At 49.3% G+C, this 27976-nt stretch overlaps 1 protein-coding gene across 2 annotated transcripts in view; it reads left to right on the forward strand.

The window, feature by feature from the left end:
* The window catches only part of DOCK1 (dedicator of cytokinesis 1), a 510373-nt gene that overhangs the window by 478845 nt on the left and 3552 nt on the right, over positions 1–27976 (forward strand). For both annotated transcript variants that reach the window (XM_053584228.1, XM_053584229.1), the window contains exons 43-51: positions 930–1014; positions 3961–4047; positions 6632–6808; positions 7783–7866; positions 11720–11857; positions 15995–16140; positions 20693–20891; positions 23759–23912; positions 26586–26737. In XM_053584228.1, coding sequence (XP_053440203.1) covers positions 930–1014; positions 3961–4047; positions 6632–6808; positions 7783–7866; positions 11720–11857; positions 15995–16140; positions 20693–20891; positions 23759–23912; positions 26586–26737 — 1222 coding nt within the window. The remainder of the gene's footprint in view (positions 1–929; positions 1015–3960; positions 4048–6631; positions 6809–7782; positions 7867–11719; positions 11858–15994; positions 16141–20692; positions 20892–23758; positions 23913–26585; positions 26738–27976) is intronic.

Consider the following 27976-nt stretch of genomic DNA (forward strand, 5'->3'; position numbering starts at 1 on the left):
GAGCCCTTCACCCCCAGAGCACAACAGTTACATAATATAGGATTATGGGTAGCTTTTAAATTTCAGGAGTCAACTGCCCAAATTCAGGTGAGATTTTTTGCCTCTCAGTAGAATTGCTCCTCACTTAGCAATGGTGTGGAAACATCTGCTAAGGCAGATATTTCTTTGAGGTTGAGAACTTCCTTTCCTATTTGATACATGTTCTAGTGAGAAAAAAAAAAAAAAAAAGTTACCTTCTTTGAAGGCTTAGTATTCTTCAGGATCTGGTTTTGTACCCTGAAGTTTAGTGGTTTCTTTAACCTTTCAGCATCAGCCATAATGGAAGATGAACCAGGACCCTGCTTCCTGGCCAGTGGTTGCTCTCAGGCATACATTTTAAAGCTCACAGCCTTTCTTCCTAGGGAAAAGCAGCATTTTCAAGTAGTGAGCTGCAGAGCAAACCCAGACACAGAGTTAGTTCCCTCGGGTGCAGGGGCAGAAGAGAGTCTCCCCATGCCTTGCCCCAGGGAGGGAGGCAGGCCACTTAGGGTGCATGGGTACCACTCTTGGGGTGGTTGCCATATCTGCATTTCACAGATCAGAAACTAAAGTATGTAAGATCTTTTCACAAATAATAAATAGGTAGATCGAACACAAAAGCCATATTCTCTGCCCTCTCCCTCGCCTTCCCTCTTTCTGCTCCCACCCAGCCTCTCTTCTCCCTGACGGCTGCCAGGACGGCAAAGGAGGCGAAAGTCCAAGTTCATTTCCCCACCTGCCAGTGTTTGTCTTCTGAGGCTGCCGGAGGAAGCCAAGGCTGTGGCATCAGGCCAGGGTTAGGGACATTTTATAAGATGCAGTGACATAGTCTGAGGCCAGGCCCCATGTCTAAAAGCAAATCCGCTATTTGTCTGTTTAAATGTTTAACGATTTGTCTTATCTCTGTACAGTTTTTACAGGGTGAACGAGGTCCAGCGATTTGAATATTCTCGGCCAATCCGGAAGGGAGAAAAAAACCCAGACAATGAATTTGCGGTAAAAAACAAAAAAACACCCAAACGGAAGCCAAAAACTCCTTTCAGCAATAACAAAATCACCTGTGGAGAAGTGTGGCCCCAAAGGCTACCATGGGGCAGCGCTAGATGTCTTTTTACAGGATGTGCAGAAATCCTAAGCTATTGCCCCACCGAATTTGGAGAAACTATTGACGTTTTACTAATGATGTGACTAGATGACCAGGTGCCAGTGCCACCTCCACAGTTGTGACAACCTACCCCAAAGGTTTCCAGACGTTGCTAAATAGCTCCCCCATATTGCAAACCATGCATTGGGGTCATGGAAATATTAACACAGGTCTTTAAAGCCTTTTAAAAATTATACATGCAGGGTAGCGCCTGTGGCTCAAGGAGTACCAGCCCCATATACCGGGGTGGTGGGTTCAAACCTGGCCCTGGCCAAAAACTGCAAAAAAAAAATTATACATGCAAACAGGTTTAATAGATTATACTTTTAAAAGGCATCAATAAACCCATTTTTTAAAATGTTAATATGCATCTTGGCCGGACAAACCTAGAAACCCCTAGCTAAGCCAGTGTGGCAGGGAGGAATTAGCCCTGGGGACGCCCTAGGAGGATAGCACTGCTGGGAGCAATCTGGGGGAGTATGGGGGGTGATCAAAGGTGAGTTAGCACCTGCTCTTGAGAGGTGAGCATGGAACACTTCAGCAGGGTTGCCTCAAGTAAAGAGGGGCTTCCGCCTGCTCTCCCTGGGGCTGTCCCAGGAGAAGGATGGAAAAGAGCCTCCCAGCCCTGAGGCCAGGGAGCATACTCAGTGTGGGGCTGGGAGGAGCTTTGAATTCTGAAGTCTTCAGTAATTCTAACAAAACCCCTATTCCTTGGTTAAAGCCAGTGTCCTGGGCCCACTTGGCAGCTGGTCACTGTGCTGTTGTCTAGACCAGTGAAGGAAGGTCACACCCAGATACAGCCTGGGCATGCTAAGGACAGTGGCTCTCTGAGCCATCTGGATCTTACAGTCATTACAAGCAGTAACGCTAGTATTTATATCCTTTCTGTGCACTGCAAGATTTATAGGCAGTTCTTGAATTTCCCTCACACCTCTCCCATCTGGAAAGTAGGTATATTCTTAGATTATAGAGGAACAAACACAAGGAGGTCAAGCAAACTGCCAAGTGTGCGCGGCTGGTCGGGTGCTAAGAATAACTGAGACCCTGACAGTGTGAGCCGTGCTAAGCCTCAGAGGCTGCTCTGCTTAATGGCCCTGAAATCCCCTAATGGCCCCATTTAGGTCTGCACACTTGGATGAAGCGTTCAGAAGCCATAGGATTTGATCCATGCTTGACAGGCCCTCAGGCTTCCTGATAAGCATGGAGGTTTTGGAGTCTTGGGAAGCCAAGTTCCAGCCCTTCTTGCTGGGGCTGAGAGGCTGCCCATCAGGCCAAGAGCTAAGAGCCTCAGCCTGGCGCCTCCAGGACTGTCCAAGGGAAAAGATCTGGAGAGCAAGGGACAGCCAACAGGGCGGGGGTCAAGATGGGGCCTCAGTCCTGAGTAGTAGGTCGGAATGCCCAGGATGAGACCCAGAGATCCCCTGGGGGATGTTAACATGAGAGAAAGTACAGAGGTCTGGTCTAGAGATGGCCCTAAAGCAGCGGTTCTCAACCTGTGGGTTGTGGCATTAGGAAGCCTGAGAACCACTGCCCTGAAGAGCAAGCATACTTCTCTGTCGAGGGCAGGTATCTGAGGCCGCCATCCCCGTGGGACAAGATGAGCATTGGCCTGAGATACCAAAGTCCTCGCCTGTGTCCCTGAGGCCTCAGCCAGGCCCTCCTCTCTCCTATACTAGAATCTGAGAGGTTTGGGATAAATGCTTTCCAAGATCCAGGCCAGTTTTCGGGAACTGTGGACATTTCATCCTCCTATTATGTGTATCTAGATAACAGTTGGCAGACTCAGACTGCTCAGGGCTCCTGCAATTCAGGGAGGCACGTGGCCTGCCAGACGCATGAAAGGATGAGTTCCCCTGTGCTGGATTCTGTACAGCCTGTAAAGAGATGTGGAATCCTATGTACTGGCTTGACACAATTTCATGCAATATATAATATACTATATATTACAAAGAACACAGAGTACAAAATGTTTTTATTTTAAATGTACATATAGCAGGTGCCAAAATCCTACATACGTATTTTAAGAGATGTTATCTATGTGTTACTTTTCTAAGTTGAAGTTACGCTGCTGGTCAAGTGTACCTAGATGTGCTACACACATCCATTGTACCTGCAATGCACACAGTTCGGGGAATGATCGATTTTACTTCCAACAAGATCTCTTAAAATGTGTCTACATTTTTTGGCACCACCAATATATATACTTTTAATACATAGTAAGCAGTCCGGAATGATTAAATACTACAATGTTTAAACCATCATCTGTGGGTAGCAGGTGCTTTTTTTCTTCTTTTATTGTCATATCTTTATGTTCCCATGTAAACATATATTAGTATGTCAAATTTTAAAGCTTAAAAAATGCTGACTGATTTCATGAGAATGTAAGAGGTCACTTTGTAGATCCTTAATGCACTGGCACCTTTGAGTTTCTTTTGAATGCTAAGAAAGATTAACATAACCTCCTAAAATTTAGAGGCTTTCCAAAAATGTACTTTCTGATGAGGGAACCCCTTCACGGTCAGGGATGTGTATCTTCCCTGCCCACCTCTTACACTTTCCTTTGCAACACTGGCTGGCAAACCAGGAACGCTTTGATGAGTCCTGGGTGACGGTTAAGCATGGCTAGTGAAGTGTGACTCAGCACACACACACACACACACACACCCCGGCGATGAGCACAGGCAGAACCCTGTCCTGAGGAAGGGCCTGACTCCTACAGAGCTGTAGTCCCCATTCGGGCTGACCTGTCCACCCACTGACACCCTTCTCCTGACAAGTATTGTGTGTTTCTGTTGCAGAACATGTGGATCGAGAGGACCGTATACACAACTGCGTATAAGTTACCTGGAATCTTGAGGTGGTTCGAGGTCAAATCTGTTTTCATGGTAAGGACACTCCACAGAAGGCATTGTCCGTTCCCCTCCCTGTTGCAGTCCGACACTCCCTGTTCACTTTGGTCCCCGTGGCCAGCGTCCACACTGCAGACCCCACAGTTCCCGAGGTCACCCTGCCTGTGCCTCAGAGCATGTCTCTCACCCACCAATATTTTAGTGGAAATGCTGTGTAATCACAACCAACTCTAGCATCTAAGAAAACCAGAATGAAGATTTCACTCCTCCTTACAAAATATTTAAATTCAGTCATAGTTGTGCTGTTTTTTTTTGTTTGTTTTTTTTAATTTTTTTTTTTTATTTTTAATTTCAGTGTGCTTGTTCATGTTTGTTTGAAGTACTCCTTTTCTGGTGATTTTCTTCCTTCTCCTGCGGTGCTGGCTGTTTTTGATGTTGTTGGTAGAGACGGGGTCTTACTCTGGCTGACTGCTTCTCATATGGGTTTTGAACCTCTGAGCTCAGGCAATCCACCCGCCTCAGCCTCCCACAGAGCTGGGACTACAGGCGTGAGCCACCACGCCCGGCCAGTTGTGCTGTTTTGACAGTTCTTTCTGTTAACTAGATGAAAAGTTTAAGACAAGTTCCAATTTACATACTTTCTAAAAAATCTTTTTTCCTGATGGTTTTATTGCCATTTACATGACAAACAACTTAATTAATAGTACTTGTTCATTTCAAGTAAAAATAGCCTGAAAATATACCCTTCCCTGGCACTGTTTAAAGGAATAACAATTTCCATCTCAGCAAAGCTAAGCTTTGCCTTGCCCTGGGACAGTCGCATTTACATGAAGCTCACATTTGTGATGAGCTGTATTGGACACTTTCATTTACATGAACCGGAGTTGGTCAGCAGATTTATTGACTATTTTGAAATGCCAGGGCTGTGGCAATTGGCAGTATAAAAAGGTCTGATTGAACTAGGGGAGGTGTTTCTTGTTTGAGGGTCTCCAGGCTGCCATCTCCACCTGGCAGGATCTCACCTGTGTGCCATTTAGTCGGCACAGAGTGCCCTGAAGCACTGGGTATGCAGCTCCAGGGCTTGGCTGGGAGCTCACTTGCTTGCTGCTGTGTTCAGTCTCCTTGGCCCATGGCAGCCTAGCTCTGGGCCGATCCATGGGGCCTGTGATCCACCATCCCTCTTCACCCTGCAGGGCCACAGGGTGGGAGCCCTTGGGACACCTGGGGGTCTTCCCTGCCCCTCTCTGGGCCTTTTCACTTCCTGCTCTGGGAGCACCCAGGTAGCCCCAAAAGGATGGAAGGCTGTCGGGAGTTATGTGTCAGATGAGAATGCAGCCCCTTCCCCAGGGCCCTCGGGAGCTAGTGACACACTTACCACACACAGCTCACAGGAGCAGGCCCTTCACACAGGGGGCGTTAATCCTCCTAATGGGCCACTGCCCACAGCCCGTGTAATCCTCCGTCTGGGCTCCAGGAGGCTGCTGGCCACAGCTCAGCTGCTCCAGGTGGACAGGGGCCTGACCTTTTGTGTGAATGCAGCTCGTCCTCTGGCAGTGTTGGCCATTTGTAACAAACTAAGACATCTGGAAGCCGAAAATCCCCACGTGACAGGACTGAAATCCTGCTATCAAACCCCCGTGACTTGTGCCTCCTGGGACCAACCCCCCTGGGCTGGCTGTAGGGCCAGGGTTAGCCCCTGTTTGTTTGATAAAAATAGGAAACAATTCCTTTTTGAGGCGAGCAAGGTCAGGGACAGGGAGTTAGCAGTCGGACCAGATGGAGCACTGCCCGGAGTGTCCCTTTGGTGAAGCTGTTCACCAGGGATGGAATGCAGAGCACGGTGCGGGATCAGGGTGCACATGACTAGCCACATTCTATGCACTACAACCGCTCCATGGCCCTTCCTCCATCAGTGCAAGGTGGGCAGTACACAGGGAGTCTCCGATACCTCCACAACCTCCAGGGAGTGTCACTCGGGGCTTGGCAATTTACAGAATACTCATCCCCTGTGCTCCCCCTACCCTCCACCTCTCAGACAGGTGGTCCTGTGCCTCCTGTGCTGAAGGTCCCTCTGACAGCAGCAGGTTGTGGTGCCCATTGACCCTGGGGGAGTGAGAGCTCTTCCCACAAGGCCAGGGGAGGCCATGGCAGGGCCCTTCCCTCATCTTCCCTGACCAGACAGGGACAGCAGGCTTCTCAAAGGGCCCAGGTCTCCATCTGGATTCCTCAGAAACGCCCTAAAACCTTCATGCTCCGTGAAACAAGCAGAAAACAAGAACAGGCTAGAAGGTTCCCTTTCTGAAGCTGGCAGATTGTGTTCAAGCACCACCCGGGTGACCACACACACATATAGACCACACACATATATACATACTCAGGGCTGAGCAGCCTTGCCTGGTGCCTTGGAATTCTCATGTGAGGGCTCTGTCTGGAAACAATCATAATACAAGGGCTAGCTGCTCTTGGTAGAGCTGTAAATGATCACATCCAGAAGTTTTGCTGGGAAAAACGGTGCTTGGGAGAGCAGAGAGCCTGCCCCACCTCTCAGCCTGGCTCCTCAGCAGGGCCCTGCGAGCTGGCGGAGGTGGGCTGACATCCTGCCATTGCCCCTTCCTTGCAGGTGGAGGTCAGCCCCCTGGAGAACGCCATCGAGACCATGCAGCTGACCAACGACAAGATCGACAGCATGGTGCAGCAGCACCTGGATGACCCCAGCCTGCCCATCAACCCCCTGTCCATGCTCCTCAATGGCATCGTGGACCCTGCTGTCATGGGAGGATTTGCAAACTATGAAAAGGCTTGTGACAGCCCTGCCCTGGCATGGACAGAAAATTCCAAACACTGTCTCCAAACCCCAGAAATAATCCTTGAATAGTCTCAGCAGTGATCCAGCCAAGGCCAGGCCAGTGCCCATAGGCAGGCTCTGCAGACTGCAGGACAGTGGCGGCCTAGCCCCGGCTTGGTCCCTGGGCATCCTCTGACAGCCAGGAAGGCCCCATGATCTACTCTAGGCAGGCTTACCTGCAGCCAGTGGGCCTCAGGTGGCTTCCAGAGACTGGGATCACTACAGACAAAAGCATCCGAATATTCAATCCAGGGGCAGCACTTACCCTGCAGAGGGGCCTGGCCAGCTGGTCTCCCTGGGTCTTGGCTCCATAGGAGCTGGCAGAAGCTAAAGGACATGGGGAGCAGTCTAGACGGGGTCTGCATTTCTATGCAGGAGGTTCTCCGGGAACCCTGCCACGCCCACTCATTCACTTACTGCCTGTGGCTGCTGTCCTGGTACAGAAACAGCAGCGTTTAGTAGTTGTGACAGAAATGCGTATGGTGCATGAAACCTAAAATGTTTGCCATCTGGCCCTTCTCAGAAAAGTGTGACCTCTGATCTAGACACAGTGGAAACTGAGACAGAGGGCTGGCGGGGTTATGCACCTTTGGGGAAATAGGCAGCTCTGTTGCCTGTGTAGGTCGGGCCTGGGCAGGTACAGGGTAGGGCAGCGTGTGAGCAGCAGGGAGGCTGTGTCCACTGCCCCCAGCAGGGCCCAGCAATCCCAGTCAACTATGGCTTCACTGGACCCAAGTGATGGCGTGCAGCCAGATCCCCTCTTCCCCAGGGGTCCGTCAGCTCCATTTATTGTATTTGGCCTTACTGGGCAGGGTGTAACCCTAAAGTCTGGAGGGAGCCCCATCCCCAGGGCCCTGCGCACAGTAAGTGTGAGAATCTGTGCTGGGTGGCCAGGTGGTCTAAGCGGCTGTCCCTGTCTCCTCCAGGCCTTCTTCACGGACCGGTACCTGCAGGAGCACCCCGAGGCCCACGAAAAGATCGAGAAGCTCAAGGACCTGATTGCTTGGCAGGTAGAGTGTCAGATGCCAGCCTTGCCCAACCAGAGGGGAAGGAAAGCTGAGTGTAGACCAGCGCAGCTCTGCTGGGCCCCCCTCAGCACACATGCCCAGCCAGCACGGGAGCTTCTGGCTGACAGTCAGCAGGACATGACTAGTGTTGTCCCTGGGTGAGCCCACCCACAGCTCCTGGGCTCCCTGCGGTCAGCAATTAGAACACCCAGGATGTTCTATCTCAGCAATGAACAAGGCCTCTTTCCTCCTGCTGCTGGAAAACCCAGCATTGTGGTATTGATAGGACAGAAGTCCAGGCAGGCGCAGAGCCATAGTGTCGGGAGCCCCGGCCTGTGCCGGGAGAGCATGAGACTGACACAGGCCTCGGCGAATGTGTGGCCAGAGCCACAGGCACCCTCTCCTCTCCCTGTCCTTGCTGAGGCCTCCTGAGTCTTTCCTGGGGAGCCCTCAGCTTAGAGGGTAGGTAACTGCGGGGGTGCCCCTGCTCAGTTGTCAGTTACCCATGTATGTGTCTGTGCTGCTTGGAGCCCCCCCCCACCCCAGAGCATGTCAGGCCAACGGGGAGCTCAGCTTGCACTTGATCTGCTACATGGTGGGGTGGGGCAACTCGTTTCTTTATGCCTCTTTTTCCTGAGCAGGAGGCAAGGAGGATGCCGTCCCTGAGATCTTCTGGGAAGGCTGAGTAGAGCTGAGAGAGGTGGGGGCATCGTAGCCAGTGCCACTTTGCTCAGCCAGCAGTCCCTAGCTTCCAGAAGGGGGCCATGTGGCTTCTCTGTACCCAGTCCATCTTCCTCTCTTACTAAGAAAGTGGTAACAAATTTAAAATTTTTAATGATTCCATTTTAGATGTTGTAGAAACCAAAGAGTATAAAATTCAAAATTCTTCTGAAGGCTATAAAACCATTGCTATCCAAAAACTAGTTTGGTCTGCAAAAGTTCTATTGATTTTTTTTTTTTCCTGTAAGCTTTTACAGCAAATTGGATTTTAAGAGTTTCAAGCCCTACGGAGGAAAATAATTTGTTCCCCAGAGAGCAACTTTATGTCAGCACTATGTCATCACTCCTAATAACTATATTAAAGGATGAATTTTAAAGCAGTTCACAGGAAAGTTGAAAGACCCAGTTTTCTAGTTACTTCATTAAATCAAAAAGTAATGAAAAATACATATCTCAAATATTACATATGATTTTGCTTTCATTTGCAAATGTTCTGAAAACCCTTATCTTCATATGGGTGCTTGAGTCATGGGTTCATTAAAAAACAAGAAGTTTGGGGTCATCAGAATGCTTTGTTCTCCTTTTGTTTATTGGTTCATTGAGACTTTATTTCCTGAATCTGTATTAGAGCACAGTGAGATTTTCCTCCTGGGAGTCCCAGGACACGTTTGCAGAGTTTTCATCACCAATGTACAATAAATGCCCAAAATCGTCTGCAAAGGCTGGTTAATAAGTCTGGCAGCTCCTCTGCTCTGCTTGCCTTCTCTGAACTCGGGATGGGCCGACTTGCTCCTCTCTCTGCGGGGGAGGCTGCAGCCCAGGTGCAGGCTGTGTGGAGCCTCGTCCAGGGTTGCAGCCGACACCAGGTCACGAGTCACTTCCTCAAAGGCACAGCTCCATCTTTCCCAAACACAGCTGTCACTGTTGGGCATCCCTGCCGAGTGTCCAAAGAGGAATCCATACAGTCTCATATTAAACTGCTGTGATGTGCACATATTTCTCTTTTGAAATGTACAAAGATGAAAGACCGGAGTCACTCATCATCCCCAGCTGATGACAAGCGTGACTGCTATGGCCAGGGGTGTTGCTCCTGGAGCACCAAGCAGGGCTTCCAAATGTTCTCCACTGCATGCAGGGCACAAATCTGTGCAGGGGACAAACAGGAGCAAACTTCAAATGCCAGGCATTAGCAGGGCATCTTTGTAGAGCAAGCTGTGGGCTCGTTTTGAACAACCAGAGGTGTGACTTTGGAAAGGCCTCTTTGGGCTTGAGAGATTCTTAGGAAGGCAGATTTCAGGGAGTCACCTACAATAAATCCGGTTCAGGAATCTGCCTGAGAAATGTTGATGTTCAGCCAGGCTGGGACCCCATGAACCTAAAAAGGTCCGAAGACCATTTCAGGCCCTTGGTCTGTGCCTTCTATTTGTCTATTTAATACATTGTAGATTGGAATGTGTTTACACAAGACATATTTTTATTTTCTTTCATGTAGAATCATAGTTCAGCCCCAAATAAACATAGATCAGGGGCTAGGTGCCAGCCTATAACCAGGTTATTTCCGCCAACAGCAAATCAAGAACTGATTTGTTTCACTGCCAAGTTGCAATTCAGGCAGGACCAGTGACCTAAACCCAATGGTTTTAACCCTTATCCAGCAAGCATCTTCTTCGATGTACAGAACTGACAAGAGTTTCATCACACCACCGTCACGAACAACAACACAAAAAGACATGATTATATTGCATTTTGCACATTTGAGAAAGATTCGTACTAAATCAAAAGTGCTTTTAGTGCTTCACCTTGAGACAGCACTCCACACAGACCTGCCTTGGCACCCAGAGGTGCACATACAAGTTTGCCATCCCACCAGACTCTGTCCCCATCTGCCTTCTCATCCCTGAAGGCAGAACTCAGGAAACACGAGGCTCACAGTGCGTGTTTTCTACTGTTGGCCCTGAGGAAACCATGGCTAGCCCCAGGGAGGCCGCCATCTGCATGAGTAATCCGTATGGAATATTAAAATGTCCCAGCTATTATGAAGTCTCACCTGCACACTCTCCTTTGGCAATAACTGGCCTGAAGGGGACAACTGGCATGTACCTTGGGTTTGGCAAGCATCAGCAAAACAAACTTTGGTGTCAGTGCAGCTTGAGAGCAGGCAGGGGGGCGCTGGCTGACTCCCTCCTCTCCTGGAGTGCCGAGACAGGCAGCAGCTGTGTGCTATAAATGGCAACCAAATACTTTTTATGCGTTGATTCATCTTGATAAGATTTCTTGAGTTTGTTCACATGAAATTCAATTGTGTACTTATTATCCTTCTTACTAATAAATTTCTGCTCATTTAGATTGGTGTTCTCTCCTATTAGGGAAATCTGTTTTTAATCAGTATTTTGATTTAATTATAAATTATTAAGAGCAAACCTCTTAGCTTGATTGCACTGAAGAAGGTCTAACTCTTGGTCCAAGGGGGAAGTAGAGGCCGGGGGCAGAAAGGGAGCCTTTCTTACACCCACTGCCAGCAACAGCCACTGTGTTTCGTCTCTGCGGCTGGGAGAATGGAAATGTCTTTCCTGTGACACTTTTAAAGGTCAGCTGCATCTCCACACTGGGAAGTGAATTGTTGGCATGCATACTTTGTGACAGCAGTATCGGCAGAGAAGTGATTATTTTTAGTTTTAAGGAAGAATAAATGTAGTTTTCCTTCCCAAATAAGAATATTCTTCAGGACTATAGATCACATGTAATTACGCTTTGGAATAGGGTTCTTAATTGCCTGTAAAGGCAATATTCTTAGCTTAAAAACAAAAATGTTTGCATTCTGACATGACCCTTTGCTACCAGAACAAGTTATATCTAAACAAATTCAAAGTGCAGCTCTTCCCATACTCAACTGCAGAGCACAGATGAGTCTATGCTGGGAACTTAGTTGAGTGGCCGTGGTGTGGGGGGCGCCACTCTGGACACGTCCAGTTCAGAACGTGCGTGATGTCCATCTCAGAGTTTGGTCTGTGGGGGCCGTCTGCCTGCCGATGGGTTCGCTGTGCCCTGTTTGACATGGAACAAAAGCAGATGTGGCTTGTACTGCTCCCCCTGGACCATTATCCGAGAAGTGAGGAACCCAACCTCTATTTTTCAGATTCCGTTTTTGGCCGAGGGGATCAGAATTCATGGAGACAAGGTCACGGAAGCGCTGAGGCCGTTCCATGAGAGGATGGAAGCCTGCTTCAGACAGCTGAAGGAGAAAGTGGAGAAGCAGTATGGCGCCCGCACCCTGGTGAGTGGGTGGTGTGGAAGAGGGAGGTGTCTGCATCCCCCCCGCCCGGCCATGCCAGGCCCCGGAGCAGAGCAGAGCAACTCACATGTGCACAGCAGCGGGACACAGGGAGCCCAGCCTCTTGGTCAGTCCACCTGCCAGCAATCCAGCTATCTCCTTTTAATGATGGGAAATGTCAAGGTGAATAAACATTCACACATTTGCTAGATCACTAGACACCCCCCTGTCTGCTGTGGACACAGTCCACCCTTACTGTCACGGAGCAACAGAGAAATCACTCAGAGTCTCCTGTGACTTGGCTGATTGGCTGAGCCCACACCTGTAATCCTACAACACACACACAGTTTTCAGTAACCCACAAGGCACAGCTCTTATTTCCCATGACAGAGCTGGCCTAGTCAAGGTTGAGGGGGGATGTGAGGGATTGTGTAGTTTAGGTTTCTTAGCAAAGACTCACCTATTAGAGGAAGCCGGGAAGGACTCTGCCCAGGGAAAGGACTGCCCTAGCAAAGGCTGGAGGCCAGGGCAGACAGAGGTGCACCGTGGGCAGAAGGAATCAAGGCAAAGACCTGGAAAGGCACCTGACCTCCAAGAACTAGACCCGCTGGGCTGGGGCAGGAGGCTCTCTTCTGAGGACGGGCAGAACTAGCTTTCTGTGACGAGCTTATGAGAAGTTTCTGAGTAGGGGCTGGGATGCATGACCAAAGAGCAGCTTGTGAGTTGTAGCCCTGCAAAAAGCCTCCCAGTTGCCGTCTTGCAGCAGGCTTGAGTCTGTCCTCAGAAGCCATGTCTTACCCGCTCTGGGGGCAAGGCCAGACACCCTGATCCGAGAGCTACCTTGGCGAGACGTTCAGAGTGGTGTTTCCATCCCGCCAATCTCTTGGAGTTTTCTGGGGCCTACCTTGGCCACCTGTGGACCCTGGAGAAGGTAGCCCCTTTCCCATTGTGCAGGATGAGGGCTTCAGCTCCTGAAGGAAGGCAGCTGGAGGAAGTTACCCTGCTTCTTACCACATGAGTCACTTTATTCTCCAAAGGCCAGCTGTTGAGTGAGGTGCACCATTTGGTTTCTGTTTTGGCCAAATTCTCAGCCTGCCTCTCTATTGAATTCACTCTTCCTTCACACATTCACCTCATTTAGCAAACACTGATTCAGTGCTTAGGGACCTTGCCGAGTGTTTTACAAATATCCATTTGCTTAATCCACCTAATATCCATTTGCTTAATCCATCCTCTGTGAAGCAGGCACTTGGTCATCCCCATGTTACAGGCAAGGACACAGGGACACAGGCAGGTTAACCAGCCCGAGGTCACACACCAGCAGGTGTCAGGCCCAGAGTCCGAGACCTCCAGAGTTTGTGTATTTCACATCACTGAGCTCTTTCTCCTCTTGCCTGTGAGGGAGGAGACCCAGGACTCTCCCTGGGAGGGTAACTGGCTGTGATCACCCCACCTGCTCTCCCAGGCTCCCCACCACTGCAGGCTGAGGCTGAGCTCTGGGCCCCCAAGCCCAGGACCTGACAAAGCACAGCTGCTGGGCTGTGGTCTGAGGGCTCGGCAGGTGGGAATCTGGGGACTGACAGCCCAGCGGCGGCTGCCATGGGCTGACAGGCTTGGGATCGGTGCTGCCCTTGCTGGAGTTCAGAGCCCCCGAGTAGTGCTTCATACCACCAGAGTTCGCAGCTCATTACACTCACAGTCAAGTGGCAAGAAGTGTTTCAGGTGTGTCCCTGTGTGTCTCTTCGAAAGTTTGGTGCCAGTTTGAACTCTAAGAAATAAACACTTGTGGGTGGCGCCTGTGGCTCAAGGAGTAGGGTGCCGGTCCCATATGCCAGAGGTGGAGGTTCAATCCTAGCCCTGGGCAAAAACCAAAAAAAAAAAAAAAAAGAAATAAACACTTGTGAAATGTTAAAGTTTTCCTGCTAATTGAAAAGCTTCTTCCTTTATCAATCATTTAATGTCTATCTCAAAGTCACAGGAAGCGGCCTGGCCCAGCAGACGCCACATCCCTCCTCTGCTGTGAAGCATTGTTCCTGCTTGTGCCTTTGGGCCCAGTGGAGAAGACAAGGGCAGGGAGGTCAGGGCGTGGTGTGGGCAGTGGGGGTGTCTCACTACCAAGGACGTGTCCCCCAGCTGTGGCTCCATGGCAGCCATCCTTGCCTGGAGATTGGCACTTCCTGCCACGCCCTGAGGCAGCACCAACCCCCCAGACTTGCTGCCCTTCTCTGTAGGGCCAGCTGGGGGGAGCTTACTTAGGGGGTGGGATCCAGGGACGGAATTAAGGGTGCGTTGCTCACAGTGGATGCTTTGTTGCCCAGGGCCGCCTTCTTGAGTCCTCTCCATCCCAGGACCCCAAAGGCAGGCTCTGGGGCAGCTTCTGTGAGCAGGAAAGGGGCAGGCAGGTGCCCTGTCAGCTCTGAGAAGTGTGATAAAAAGCAGCCTGGGTGAGCCTTTCCTGAATTATCTATGTTGGAAACTTGCAGGCATCTCCAAATACTTTGAAAAGCAATATAGTATCATCCCGTTTAAAAGATGGATTAAAAAAAAAAAAAACATAGAAAGGACATAAACCATTTTATCAATTTTCCAGAGCCGGCCTAAGCCTTAGAGATTTGGACAACCTCTGACTTCTCAATACACAGACCCCCAGCCAACCTAGCTCTGGCTTTTAGCTCTGCAGCCCTGGGGCTCTCAAGACCCTGGCCAGTCAGTCCCTGATGGCAGCGCTAGAGCCCAGTGTCTCCTGACCCTTCTCGAGTGAGGAATGTGGGCCCCAGGGACCCTGGGAAGGAGTCTGCAAGTGCCCTCCACATTAGCACCCCTACCTTCTCTGGCCATGGAGCAGGGAGGTGTGTGTGTTTACCTCTGAGTCTCGAAGGAGATATTTGTTTCTCAAACCATCTTCTTTTACCTCTTCCTTCAAGTCCAGTGAGGAGCAGGGAGCCTGGGCAGGTTCTGACACCCTCCCCTGACACGTGGATCAGTCCTATCCACAGCATCACTTTAACCACCTGGGAGGGCCAGGTGCCAAGCTGCAGCCTCACCTCTTAAACTCCCCCTGCAAAGTCCTCCCGGATGGCTCCAGCCCCTCAGCCCACAGGCCCTGGTCCTCCTACTTTCCCCAGCTCCTGTCTCACACCGCTGGTCAACCTTCAGCCCTTGCCTGGTTCTAGCCATGGTCTTGCCTGGTCGTGCCAGGGTTCACCCCAACCCTTTTGCCCGTGACCTGGGTCCCGGCAGCCACAGACAAGGCAGAAAGGAATGAGCATGATCATGAGCCAATAAAACTTTATTCACAAAATAGGCTGCTTTTGTGCCATCATAGCAGAATGGAGTAGTTTCGACAGAGACCATGTGGGGGGATTGAAGCCACACAGAGAAGTGTCCTGCAGGAATTTGGTTCTCATGTCCTCAGGTTAAAGGCAAGTGTGCAGCAGCTGCCATCCAGATGTCCCAGCATCTGGCTCAGGGTGCAGGTACCCGAGAATTTTCTAGCTAATTAGATGTTGGCACTTGCTATATTTCAGTGACACTTTTTCTGGTAATATGTCAGGAAGAGGATGGAAAAGTCCATCCAGACATCATTTTTCTCCAGGACGCATGCCTCGTCTGCTACTGAGCAAGTGGGTGGGAGGAGCGCTGGGGACTCCTGTGTGGCTTCTAACCATCCTTGCAGGGGAGAGCGTCACCTCCCGGGGGCAGCAGGAGTGTTTCGGTTCAGCCTCAGCAACTCCATCATTACTGATCCGTGCGTCTTGGTAATCTGCACGGTTTGTCAACATGGAGAGATGCACAAAGATCTTGCAAATTCTTCAACCACTTCCTAAATGTTACCCTGTGTATTGCTTTTTCTGGTCAGGATATTCTACTATGACTTTGGAATGGGTTGACACATGGGGATCCTGGTAAAGAAACTGCACTGAAAATTAAAAGGCTACAATTCCTTCTGATAATTTTTACTATACTGAGTCAGGTTTCAAAAGACTGCAAAAGAATCTTTTTTTTTCCTTCTATTGAGAACAAGAATGTCTACTGTTTATAAAAGTGTGGATCATGGTGGTCTAGATTCCACCATGCAAATGCCACCTCCCCACGGGAGTCTGGCCATGCCAGGTACAAGAATCTCTCTCTCCCTTTCAGCCCTCGAGTCTGGATGACAGAAGAGGCAGCCGCCCCCGGTCCATGGTACGGTCCTTCACAATGCCATCCTCATCCCGGCCCCTGTCCGTGGCCTCCGTCTCCTCCCTCTCATCCGACAGCACCCCCTCCCGGCCAGGCTCTGATGGGTGAGTTGGTCTGAGCAGTGGGGAGCAGAGAGGGCTCAGGGGATCCTATGAGGAACTCTGGATTTGTTTTATCACAACTGAGGAATTTTTAAAATCAAAATTATCTTTGAGACTCTAGAAGAATCTGTGATGATGATGCCTGATATTTCAAGGTCTTGTGAGTTGAGAAAAAAATCCTCACTTTGGGGAAGATTTCCTTCAAATTCCAAAACCTCTAGGGAGTGTCCAGTCCTCTTTGGTGGACTTAGAAGCAGCGTGATACATTCCCTGGTGGCCGTGCACTGGGGACTTCTCCTCTGACGTTCACCTCCAGGATGTCCTGCTGGGGCAAGGGCTGGCAGGGCCCGAGCCTGACGCGGCCTCTGCTGTCAACCCCTTCCCTCCCATCCCCCCGCCCGCCAGCTGACAGTCACATGGGCTTATAGCTGGATGAGCCACCTTCCTTTTTTTTCTTTCTTTTTTTTTTTTTTTTTTTTAGAGCAAAACATTTTATTTGTTTAGTGTGGTTTCTGGTAAGGTGTTATTACTTTTAAAGGGAACTGCTGTTTAAATTGAATACTTCTGAAAATGACCATATGTCCCATACTTTCTATGACCATCCTGAACAATATGGAGCATGTTATCTTATATCTAAAAATTGTTACTGTGATAAAATATGCCCAATATAAAAATAATATAATATTTACCATCTTAATCACTCATAAGTGTGCAATTCAGTAGCATTGAGAACCTACACCCTGCTGTACATCCATCACCACCATCCACTCTAGAACTCTTTTATACTGTGAAACTGTAACTGTCCCCCTTCAAGGCTAATTCCCCCTGCCTCTGGCAACCTCCACTCTACTCTCTGTCTCTTTGAATCTGAGTGTTGTAAGTGCCCACAGGACAACTTCTCCCTGCTAGACCCCTCCGGAGACCCATTTTTTTCCTCCTTAGCACTTGATAGTACAAAACAACCAAGAGGATGTAAGAACCGACTGTAGTCGGACTAGTTAACAAACATCCATCGGGCACCACCATGGCCCCTCCATTCACTCAGGTTATTGCAAAGAGAGCTAGGATATTGATAGTTTTTGCGTTTCCAAGTAGCAAGCATAGAAAGTTTGCTTTTACTACACAAAAAGAAAAAAATGTTGCATGCAATTTAAACATCAGAGAAGCACTTCTAATTGTTTCACTGCCAAGTTTACATAGTTGTGTGTATGTCCAATCCCATCTGGTTTACAATCCATCACCCTATCCAACAGCGGGCTCCTGCCCCTGTCACTGTGCAGACTTGAACTTCCAGAGGGCCCCAAGGGACAGCTCCAGTACAAGTGCCCTTGGTTGCCAACAACTGATGTACCCAAGAAAGAACTGCAAATTATCCCTGCATATTTTTCTCAGCAGCAGTGTTTATTGGTGTCTGATACTTATAAGGCCAAGTCCATGTGGAAATTCTCAATTAGAAGTATTTAAATCATGAGTGCTTGTCCCTTTACAGCAAGATTGCTAAAGAAATCTAATTCCACCTCTCCCCAAGAAAATCCCCAGGCTAGTTCTGAAAAGGTTTTTATGTTTCCAAGAATGAGTTAGGGTAGAAATTGATAGAGAGGTTTTAGATAGAAGAGTTGTGTATTGCACGGGTGACCACGTGAGGGTGGGCTGACAGCTCCTCCCCAGAAGGCATTTATTTAACCTTTAACTAGAAGGCATCTTTATTAGAGTCCGGATTTGTGTTGATTCTGGGGGTTACCACCCTTTGCTGTCTAACTAATGTGGAGAAAATGAGGCTTTGGTCTCAAATGGCACAGGTTACGTGCAAAATAAAGATCATCCTGGAGGCAGGTCCTTCTCAAAATGTGAAAAATTTTTAAATCACCCTTTTTCTCGCTTTTTTCTATACTCATCAGGATTTCGCAGCATAGGTCTTCTCCCTGAGCTGAGAGGTGTGCCCTCATTCCTTTTTGGCCCACACCTTAATTACCTTGAGTTCTATAAACCCTGGATAAAATCACACAGGTTTTTGGTTGTTGCTTATGAAATAATAGTAACAGTTTTTACCAACTAATGGGTGTTGGTTTATTGGTTAATGTGTATCCAGATGGAAAAGTTCAGGTGTTTGAAAATGCCTCAGTGATCTAAGTCAATGCTGGGATTTACAGCAATCATTTTTAATTTTTCAACTTTTTATTGGAAAAATTTCACACATACACAAAGTAGACAGGCAGGTCTCCTCCACCAGCATCAGCAATTTAGCCAGTCTCGTTTCAACCTGTACCCCACACCTCCTTCCCCTATATTATATTTTCCAGAAAATCTCGAATATCATATCATTTTATCTATAGGTATTTCATTATGAATTTCTGAAAGGTAGGACCTCTTTTTTAAGAAACATAAGTATATTTATGTAAATTTTATAGTAATATGGTTTATGTCACACATAAAATATTAGTAGGAATTCCATATTGTCAAAATATGTTATTGTTAATTTCCCATGGTCATAAAGTTTATTTTTTCTACTGTTTGTGTGAGACAAGATCCAAATAACGTCCTCACCTTGCTCTAGGTTGACGTTATCTCTGTAAGTCTCTTTTAATCCACTTCTTTTTTTCTTTTCCTTGTAATCTATTTGTTGGAAACTCTAGGGCTCCTGTTGTCTCAGGCTCCCGCTGTCTGGATTTTGCTGACAGTGTGTCCTATAAAGCTGTCTGAGGTGTGTTTCTGTCCCCACATTCTCTGCATTTTGGAACCAGAGGTTTGATCAGATTCAGATTTTATTTTGGGACAAAAGGACCTCATAGGTACTTGTGTGTTCTTCCATTCAGAGGCCCACTGTATCTGGTTCTCTCTCATTTGGTGACGTTAACAGCTGTTGATAATGCTTAAATTCAATGCCATTACTGTTTAAATAGCACACATACTTTAACAACAGAGCCCGCTGCTCAGCCCTGGTAGACAGGGAGAAACAGAAATCAGGTGTGATTCTCGCTGTGCGCAGTCTGCGTCCTCGGGGGATTCCAAGTGCAGTTGTGTGGGTGTTCCTTCTCGTCCTGGTCTGTCCCCACGTGACCGTGTCATGTGACCCAGGCTGGGGAGCAAGCTTGCTGCCATTGCCTCCTTAAATCAGCATGGTGGTTTTGAATGTCCTCTTCAGAAATAAGTTTAAGGGAAACCACAGCTAGGATAAAAAGTGACTGGCTTTCTAAATTCTCTGGTCTTGAAAGCCTTTTCCCCTCAAAGATGCCAATTTATTCTCCAGGTGGTCAGGGAAGTTGGGCTTGGAAGTTTCTATGAGGGCTGGGAGCTCCAAAGGGCTGGATGTGTAGAACATGTAAGGCCAGTAACAACACGCCTTACATGTGAGTTTTGCTGTGAGGTTTGTGAAGTCTGTACTTTACCCATGCGGGACCTCTGCCAGCTCCCCCTCACAGCAGCAGCTGCAGGGCATGAGAGTTTAATCTTAGAACTGGATTTAGTCTTCTCCCTCCTCTTACTGGAAACAGGTGGACATGCCAGTGTTATGTGACAAAATGCCATGTGTGGGGGCATGTGTGCACACATAGGTGCCACGAGCATTTTGACATATACCTTAGAGAACAGCCCCAGGTCCATTTACTCAGTGGTCTGGTCATTAACATGTTTTTACAGCAACTGTTTGGTGTCCCTAGTCAGAAGGGTGGCGGTGTCCTTGTTCCCTTGTAAATGAAAATGTCAGGTTCCCAGAGGTTAGGAGGACATTGCAGGTCACCAGCCAGTGGCACAGCTGGAACTCAGGTCCTCTGTCCTCTTCAGTTGTCAGCTGAAAACCTGAGGGTGTCACCAAGTATCTGAGGGCTAGAGTGGGTTTGCCTCTGACGGAGCCAGCCACAGGCCTGCACGCGGAAGCACCCAACAGATCCAACCACAGAAACTTGGTCAGAATTAAGGTGCCAGAAATTTCTTCAATTTCTCTTTGTGTGAACAGCAGTTCTCAACTTGTAGGTCATGACCCCTTTGGGTGTCGAACGACCCTTTCACAGGGTGGCCTAATGTCAGATATTTACATTACGATTCATAACAGTATCAAAAATTACAGTTACGAAGTAGCAACGAAAATAACTTTATGGTTGAGGGTCACCACAACATGAAAACTGTATTAAAGGGTCGCGGCATTAGGAAGGTTGAGGACCACTGTGTTAGGATTTGCCTATTTTTCCTCTTTGTGTCAGTATAAATATCTAATAGGACAGGGTTTGCCTTTTGAAATAGACCCAAAATACCACGCTACCATGGTAATTCAGTGATACTTCCTTAATATCATCATCACATATCCCGCGGACTCCACACTCACCCCTTGTCCTGTGAGTGTTCTATCTTTTTCCAGTTTCTCTGTATTGGGCTGGAAACCCAGCCTAGGCGGGTGGTACTGCGCCTCATTCTCGGTCTCCCTTTTAAATCACTCTCTTCCTTGTGAACTCTGTGATTCCCTGTCAGCACTGCGGAGAGCCGGAGTGACCGTCCTTCTGCAGCATGGGGGCAGGTGCTGTCCTATTAGGACGACGTTGATTCAGAGAAATGTTTCCTGCAGGTTTGCGCTGGAGCCTCTCCTGCCAAAGAAGATGCACTCCCGGTCCCAAGACAAGCTGGACAAGGATGACCCGGATAAGGAGAAGAAGGACAAGAAGAAGGAGAAAAGGAGCAGCAAACACCAAGAGATATTTGATAAGGAGTTTAAACCCACCGACATTCCCCTGCAGCAGTCTGAGGCCGTGATCCTCTCTGAAACGGTAATCTCGTGGGCTCTTCCCTCACCTGGGGCAGCTTCTGGGCCCTGCCTTTCTCCACCTGTGGCCTCTAGGGCTGCGTTGGATTGTTCCGAGTCAGCTGTAAACTAATAACCTGAAAACCTGGGACCCCCCAACCCCTGACCTCGAGTAACCTGCCCCCTGGACCACCCGCTTCTGGGCTCTCTGCAGCTCAGTGGGACTGGGCTCTGACACATCCTGCATTCTCGGAAGGTGAACAGGAATGTGCAGAAACAGTGCTCCGTGCCAGCTAAGGCCTTTCCCTCACCCCTTCGTGGCTGGAAATCCCTAAGCCCCGGATACTGCCTGAGTGTCACAATCTGCTCCGGCGGAATCCAAACGTCCCTTCCCACGGGCTCCCCCAGCTCGGCCTTTAAATCTCTTGGCCATCTTCCAGAAGGAGTCATGGCACGTGCCAGTAAGGTGACATTAAAAATCCCAGTCAGTCCCACAGTCCTGGGCATGAGAGGCCGGTGACAGCTGAGGGGCCAGCTCTTGCTCCTGTCCTAGGGCAGGGCCTGGGGGAAGATCCTTCCAGAAGGGTTCAGGGATGTTGGAGTCTGAGTGCAGAGAAGAGGCACAGACTGCTTCCAGAGTGCGTTGTACTCAACCCAACCCCTTCTTCAACCCTTGTAGACTGGAAACAAGAATAAAGAAGTGGTTCTCACAGGTTTTCAGCTTCAAAGGGGAAGCCAGGCTTGGAGCTGCCTTCCCATCCCCTTGAAGCCAATGGACATTTACAGTGGCTTGGCTAATCTGTCTGGGTTGCGACGAACACACTGCCGAAAAAGAGCTCAGATGGGCCCACCTTTTAATAAGACAAACTTCACGGCTTGTTTATAGCCTAAACACCAGAGGGCACGTTTCATCCAGACTGCATGCCACTTAGACACCAGCCATGTGCTGCTTGGCTATCTAGAGGTGGAGGGCAGATGCCACAGCCATGACACAGCTTGCAAGCAGGCAAGCGGTGAGGCTGGTGGGTCAGTGTAGCACGAGAGAGGCTGAGGCTGTCAGGGCCCAGAGAAGCCAATGGCTGGCTGGGGTGAAATGGCCTGGCCCTCAGCCTCAAGCAGCAGAACTAAGGGTTTCTGGAGAATCTCCTGGCATTCTCTGCCCACTTTTTTGCAAAGTCAGGATGCTAGCAACTCCCCAGGGTGGGTGTTGATCTTCTCCCAACCTCTAGAACATCATTACTGAGAACTGGGTGGAAGCATCAACCGAAGCATCTTTGGATATTTACTAAGTGCCGGACACCACACAAGTCCTCCTTCCATTTGAGTTTGAAACAGAGTCTGTCAGAGAAATCAAGCTGAGTGGCGAGTTGATCACAATTGAGCTATATGCAAAGAAGCCCAGGGACCTGGCAGGCCAGACACCGAGCCAGCATTGTGTGATTTCCGTCCCCACCTGTGGTGGCTCAGCTTTCCTACTGGGATACCTATGAAGAATAGGGCCTGGGCAGTACCATGTGGCTTCCCTACAGCTGGCACTGGCTTCCTCAGTAAACCCACAGAAACCCACAAACAAGAGCCTTGACCTCAGTGTCAGCATCTGACTCAGTCCAAGAGTGGCCATGGCTGCAGCACCAGGAGGCCGAGAATCCTAACCCCCTTCTGGGTGTAGACTTGTTGTTCCTGGTCCAGCCTAGTCATCTGTCTATCCACAAAGAGACTACCTCCTTCAGGGTCCAGGGGCCAGTAAGTTGGCCTGTTGGCAGTGGCCCTGTGGCACTCATGCACCAGAGGGCCCAACTTGCTCCCAAGCCCAGGGTCCCTCTTCCTCCTCCCAGCCTGACCTGGATTGGCTGAACTCTTCTAGGGCAGACCAAGCACCCACCTGCTCTGCCACTCACCCACCCACCAGGCCCACAGATCGGCCCACCCACTTGCCTGCTCTGCCATGGTTGGGGCGGATCTCGACTCTGCCTTTTCTGCTGGGTTAATAACTTTTCTAATTACTCCTGCCTTAGGGTATTTTGTAATTGCTTATAGTCCCCAAGGCCTAATGATCTGAAACCAAGTTATAATAAATAAAATTTAGTAGTGTAACAAATCCAGGAAAAGGGCTTGGGTGGGGGAAAGTCAAGTGCTTCCAAAACATAGAGGCAGCAGGAAAAAGCAGTGAAAGGGAGAGAGAGAATCCCACCAGGAAGGGCCCCGTGTGTGAGAAGGGGCGAAAGAAAGGGGTGAAGAAGGAGCCTTAGCACGCTCACGCCAAGACAGCCCACAATGTCAAGGGCACAGCTGGGGAGGCGTGGGAGCTGAGCAGGCCAACTGTTTGTTCTTGGCCCTGTGAAGGTTGCCCTTGTGTCCTCACTAGACAGCTTACAGCCACACCCAGCAGTTTTTGCATCTATACTCAAGAAACCTGTGATGTTCTGTCCACCCCAGGCTATGCAAACATTGTCCTGTGAGACCCTGTATCCATGTGGCAGGGCTGCGTAACAAACTCCCACACTCTGGGCGGTTTCAGCAGGTCTGGAGGTCAAGACTCCAAGATGAAGGCTGGTTGGTAAGGCTGGTTTCTAGTGAGGCCGTGAGGGAGGCTCTGTTCCAGGCTGCTTTCCCAGCGTCTGGCGGTTGCTGGCCGTCTTGTGCATTTCTTGGCCTGTAGAAGCATCTCCATGACCTCTGCCTTCACCTTAGCCTGATGCCCTTCCTGTGTGTATTCACGTCTCCCTCTCTGCTGGATGAGGGTCCACCCTAATGACCTTGCCAGAGCTTGGTCATCGGCAAAGGCTCAATTTCCAGATGAGGTCAAGTTCAGAGGTGCTGGGTTCTGGACTAGAACATTTCAGCTCACCCTGTTATGGCCCTCACTGTGCTCTCTCTGTCCCTCCAATGTAGATAAGCCCACTGAGGCCCCAGAGACCCAAGAGCCAGGTGATCAGTGCCATCGGAAGTGAGAGGCGCTTCTCCGTGTCACCGTCCTCACCGTCCTCCCAGCAGACACCCCCTCCGGTCACACCAAGGGCCAAGCTCAGCTTCAGCCTGCAGTCCAGTGAGTGGAACGTCCCCCATGTCTGAATCGTGATGTTGTTGCATGACCCTCCCTTAGTCAGGGGCTCTGAAGTTAGCAGCACTTCTCCACTTCTCCACTGGTAGCATATGGGAGCGTTCAGAGAAACACCCGATTCACTGGGAGTGTGCCTCAGGACAGAGCATCCTGGACCTCACAAATCAGCCCCGAACCCCAATCCTCCAGTGTCGGATGGCAGAATGTTTGGGGTCCATCCCACACTCACCCCCCTCCGTTGGGAGGGGACTTGAGAGGCGCTTGGGACAGCCCCTGCTTCGTGTCACTGGCCCTCAGTGGCCTTGGGCTGGCTGGTGAGAAAGGCATTCCAGGCAGTTGGGAACTCCTTGCCCTATTGCTATGGCTGCTGTAACAAGTTAGCATAAACCTGGTAGCCCAAAGCAACAGAAATGTCTTCTCTTGTGCCTTTGGAGGTTGGAAGTCTGAAATGCAGGTGGTGGCAAGTTGATTCCCTGTGGAGGCTCCAAGACAGCATCTGTCCTAGGCCTCTCTCCCAGCATCTGTTGGGTGCCAGCAGTCTCCCACATCCCTGGGCTTGTGGCCACATCACTGCCATCTCTGCCTCCAACTTCACACAGCCTTCTCCCTGTGTCCTCTTCTCTCATAAGACACCAGTCATTGGATGCAGGGTCCACTGTTAATCCAGGATGAGCTTATCTCCAGATCCTGAATTAATTATATCTAAAAAACCCTATTTTCAAATAAGGTCACATTCTGAGGTTCTGGGTGGACCTCAGAGGTCCGCATTTTAGAAGGATGCAGTTCAACCCCTAACAAGTGGTAACTGGCTTTTCAAATTCAAACACAACAGAGGAAGAAATCCTGGCAGGAGGAAGGTGGTAGGGGGTGAGGGCTACAGGACAACAGGGGAGCCCATGGTCCTTCCTGTGGCTGGAGAGAGGGGTCCAAGGCAGGAGAGCACCAGGCCCCACAAGTGGGTTATGCAAGACAGTGAACGATTGTCCTTTGCACCTGATTTCTGCCTGATGAGGGAAGTGTTGGTAACTCTGGAGAATGTTAGGAGGGGGTGTGTCGTGGCTGCAAGAGTGGATAGGTTTCCTTGTATAAGCAAAGAGTTTTCCTGGTTCAGGCAGGGATGTGGTCTCTGGTGGTACCTCTTCGCATCCTTACACTACGACTACATGATCTTTCTCTAAAAATATTTGTAAACTTTCTTTTAATATTTACAACAGGTACCATCACTGCTGTTACAGTAAACAGTTTGGTGGTTCCTCAAAAGTTAAACACAAAATTACTCTATGACCCAGAATCTCACTCGTAGGGCTATACCCCAAAGAACTGAAGGTGGGACTCACACAGATTGCAAGCGTCCTTAGCAGCGTTATTCACAAGAGCCCAAAGGGGGGAACAACCCAAATGCCTATCATTAATGAACAGATAAACAGATGTGCATCCCAAAAATGCCCAGCAACAGAGTGCTAACTAGCCATAAAAAGCATGGAAGTTTGACACCCATTCCAACACAGACGAACCTCAAAAACATTATACTTAGTGAAATAGACTAGTTGCAAAAGGATAAATATTATGTGATTCCACTTATAGGAAATACCTAGAGCAGGCAAATTCTTGGAGACAGAAAGTAGAAGTTGCAGGGCCTGGACAGAGAGGAGAGGGGTTTTTTCTTTAATGGGTACAGACGTCTGGTTTGGGGTGATGACAATGTTTGGAATGGGTGGTGCCAATTACGTGGCCTATGGAATGGATGCCCGATGGTTAACATGCAGGTTTTACGTCTTGTGTATTTTGTTGCAATAAGCCCAGTGCCCATATCATGAGGGCCGTGACTGCACCGGAATCCATGGGAAAGCCCCCAAATAACTGGCACACTCAACTCCCAAGGAAGCATTTTCCTAACGAAGGATTTTGCCTCACATGGATCTTGGGGAAAACTTCAAAAGAGACCCATCAGTAAAAATGTCCATTTTTTCTTTCGTTAATATTAAAGAAAACAAATCATTTCTAAAAGTCTCAATAAGGGTTGAGAAAACATCGTGCCTTAATGATTCCTTTTCCATTTGAAAGCAGCTGCTTTTTGGTTTACTTTAAAAAATCAATTGTACTTCCCCCTGGCTTATGTAAAGCCTCAGCCACAGCGGCCGCCACTGCTAATAACTGCATTTCATACGATTGTGGGTTTTCCTGTGGAGAGAGATTTGAAGCCGGGTGGCTGGTTGGATGATGCCACAGTATGAGACTTTGCTCAGTGGCGCTCTGGGTGATAACCACGGGGTGCTGGCTACAGAGTCTGGGCTGGGCTTTGAAAGCGGCAGCCTTAGACAGTCCTTGTGGCACCCAGCTGTTCAGATGCCACCGAGGCAAGGGGCCTGGGGAGAGATCAGAAGGCCTGGGGTTGACAATGCTGTTTGTACAGTGTGTGGACGCCTGGCTTCACACTCTGCTGTTCGTTGGCCTGGGATTCTGTCTGTTCTCTTCTGGAACATTGCCATTAGGAAGGGTCCCACTTCCTATGTTCTCTGGTCCCCCCTGCTGCTGCTTACTCAGCTGACAGATATGTCTACCTTCCCTGCCTCTCTGGGAGCAGATATGGAGTGGCCCTGAGAAGGGTCAGGCTCAGTGGGTATGTTGGTCTGACTTTAAATAGACCCCATTTTCCAGGCCTGGAGCTGAACGGCATGACGACAGTGGACGTGGCCGACGTCCCACCCCCTCTGCCCCTCAAAGGCAGCACAGCAGACTATGGGAATTTGATGGAAAACCAGGATTCGATGGGCTCGCCTACCCCGCCACCCCCACCCCCACACCAGCGGGTAAGCCAGGAGTCTGAAACGTGGGTTTTCACTTACTTCCCCTCCATTAGGTGGCAATCACTCATTTGTGAGCACAGGAGGGAAATTGGGGGGGTGGGGGGTGGGGCTCAGGTTTGATGTCAAGAAGAGATATCAAGGCAGCGAAGTCTCCAGTGGGTAAGGCCTATAGTTCTGCCTCATCATTAATAACCATATCACAAAGCATGCTTCAGTATCTTGCTTCTGAACAAGGGAGGAGAGACATGCTCTGAATGGTTGTACCTCCATGGAGATCACTCCACTGGAGAGGCAACTCTTGTGAAATTTTGATTTGGAGAAGTAGCTTTTCTATCAAGAGGTTTATCTGATTCTTTTAAGAAGTTGGCCAATATCACCCAGTAAGGGAGGCGTGTGCCCACTGCACCCACACTTGGCCCATGAGAAGCTCATCTCCACACAGTTCCTCTTAGAGTCTGCCCAGGGGAGCCAGGCTCGGCGCCTTCGTTGAACCTGTTGCGCTGAGAGCTCTCCTGTTTGGCTGGGGCCCGCTCTTGGTTGGAGGTACAGGCCTGGCTCCCTCCAGCAGCACTGGCCTGTGTAAACGTGAGCACCCAGCTCCAGCCCCTTTTTAGCTGTAGCCCCCATGGTTGGTCCCAGTGGAAACTGTTTTAGTCACTAACCCCACCCCGTATGCTCCCTGCTGGGTGGCCTGTAGACCTGCCTACTAATGCAAATATGAGCAAAAAATCTTAAAAAGCCTCCATTACCAGCTGACAGTTCCAGAAGCATTCTCTTCAGGGCCACCACCTACCTCTCCTGATTCTCAAGGCGTCTCTCGCCCCTGTGGGTCTCAGGGCATATGCAGTTTGGGGGCAGGAGGCACCCGGGTAACTTGCCCAGCAATGGCGGGAAACTCTGCTTCCCTCCCCATATGCACAGCCTTAGAGAACTACATCAGTGCAGTCTGAAGAGTGAACTATCCCTGTTCTTATCTGCACAGCTACTCGTATTTTTGGCCATTCCAGCCTCTGTCTGGCAGCAGAGCTCCCATGAAGCGTTGAAGATGAGAGGTTGTTTGGGGGCTGTGGTTTTTTTTCAGAATATTGAGTCATGTTTTTTCCCCTTAATAAACAACATAAATTCTATTTCTATTTTCTTTCTTTATTTTTTGTATGGAGACTTTTTCACTGAGTGTTCTGCAAGGTTATTATCTCTCTTCTTATGAGAGGAGTGGGAGAGAGTGTTTATTTACAGCGTGTT

This window comes from Nycticebus coucang, chromosome 3 (assembly GCF_027406575.1).
Source record: "Nycticebus coucang isolate mNycCou1 chromosome 3, mNycCou1.pri, whole genome shotgun sequence".
Taxonomy (NCBI): Eukaryota; Metazoa; Chordata; class Mammalia; order Primates; family Lorisidae; genus Nycticebus; species Nycticebus coucang.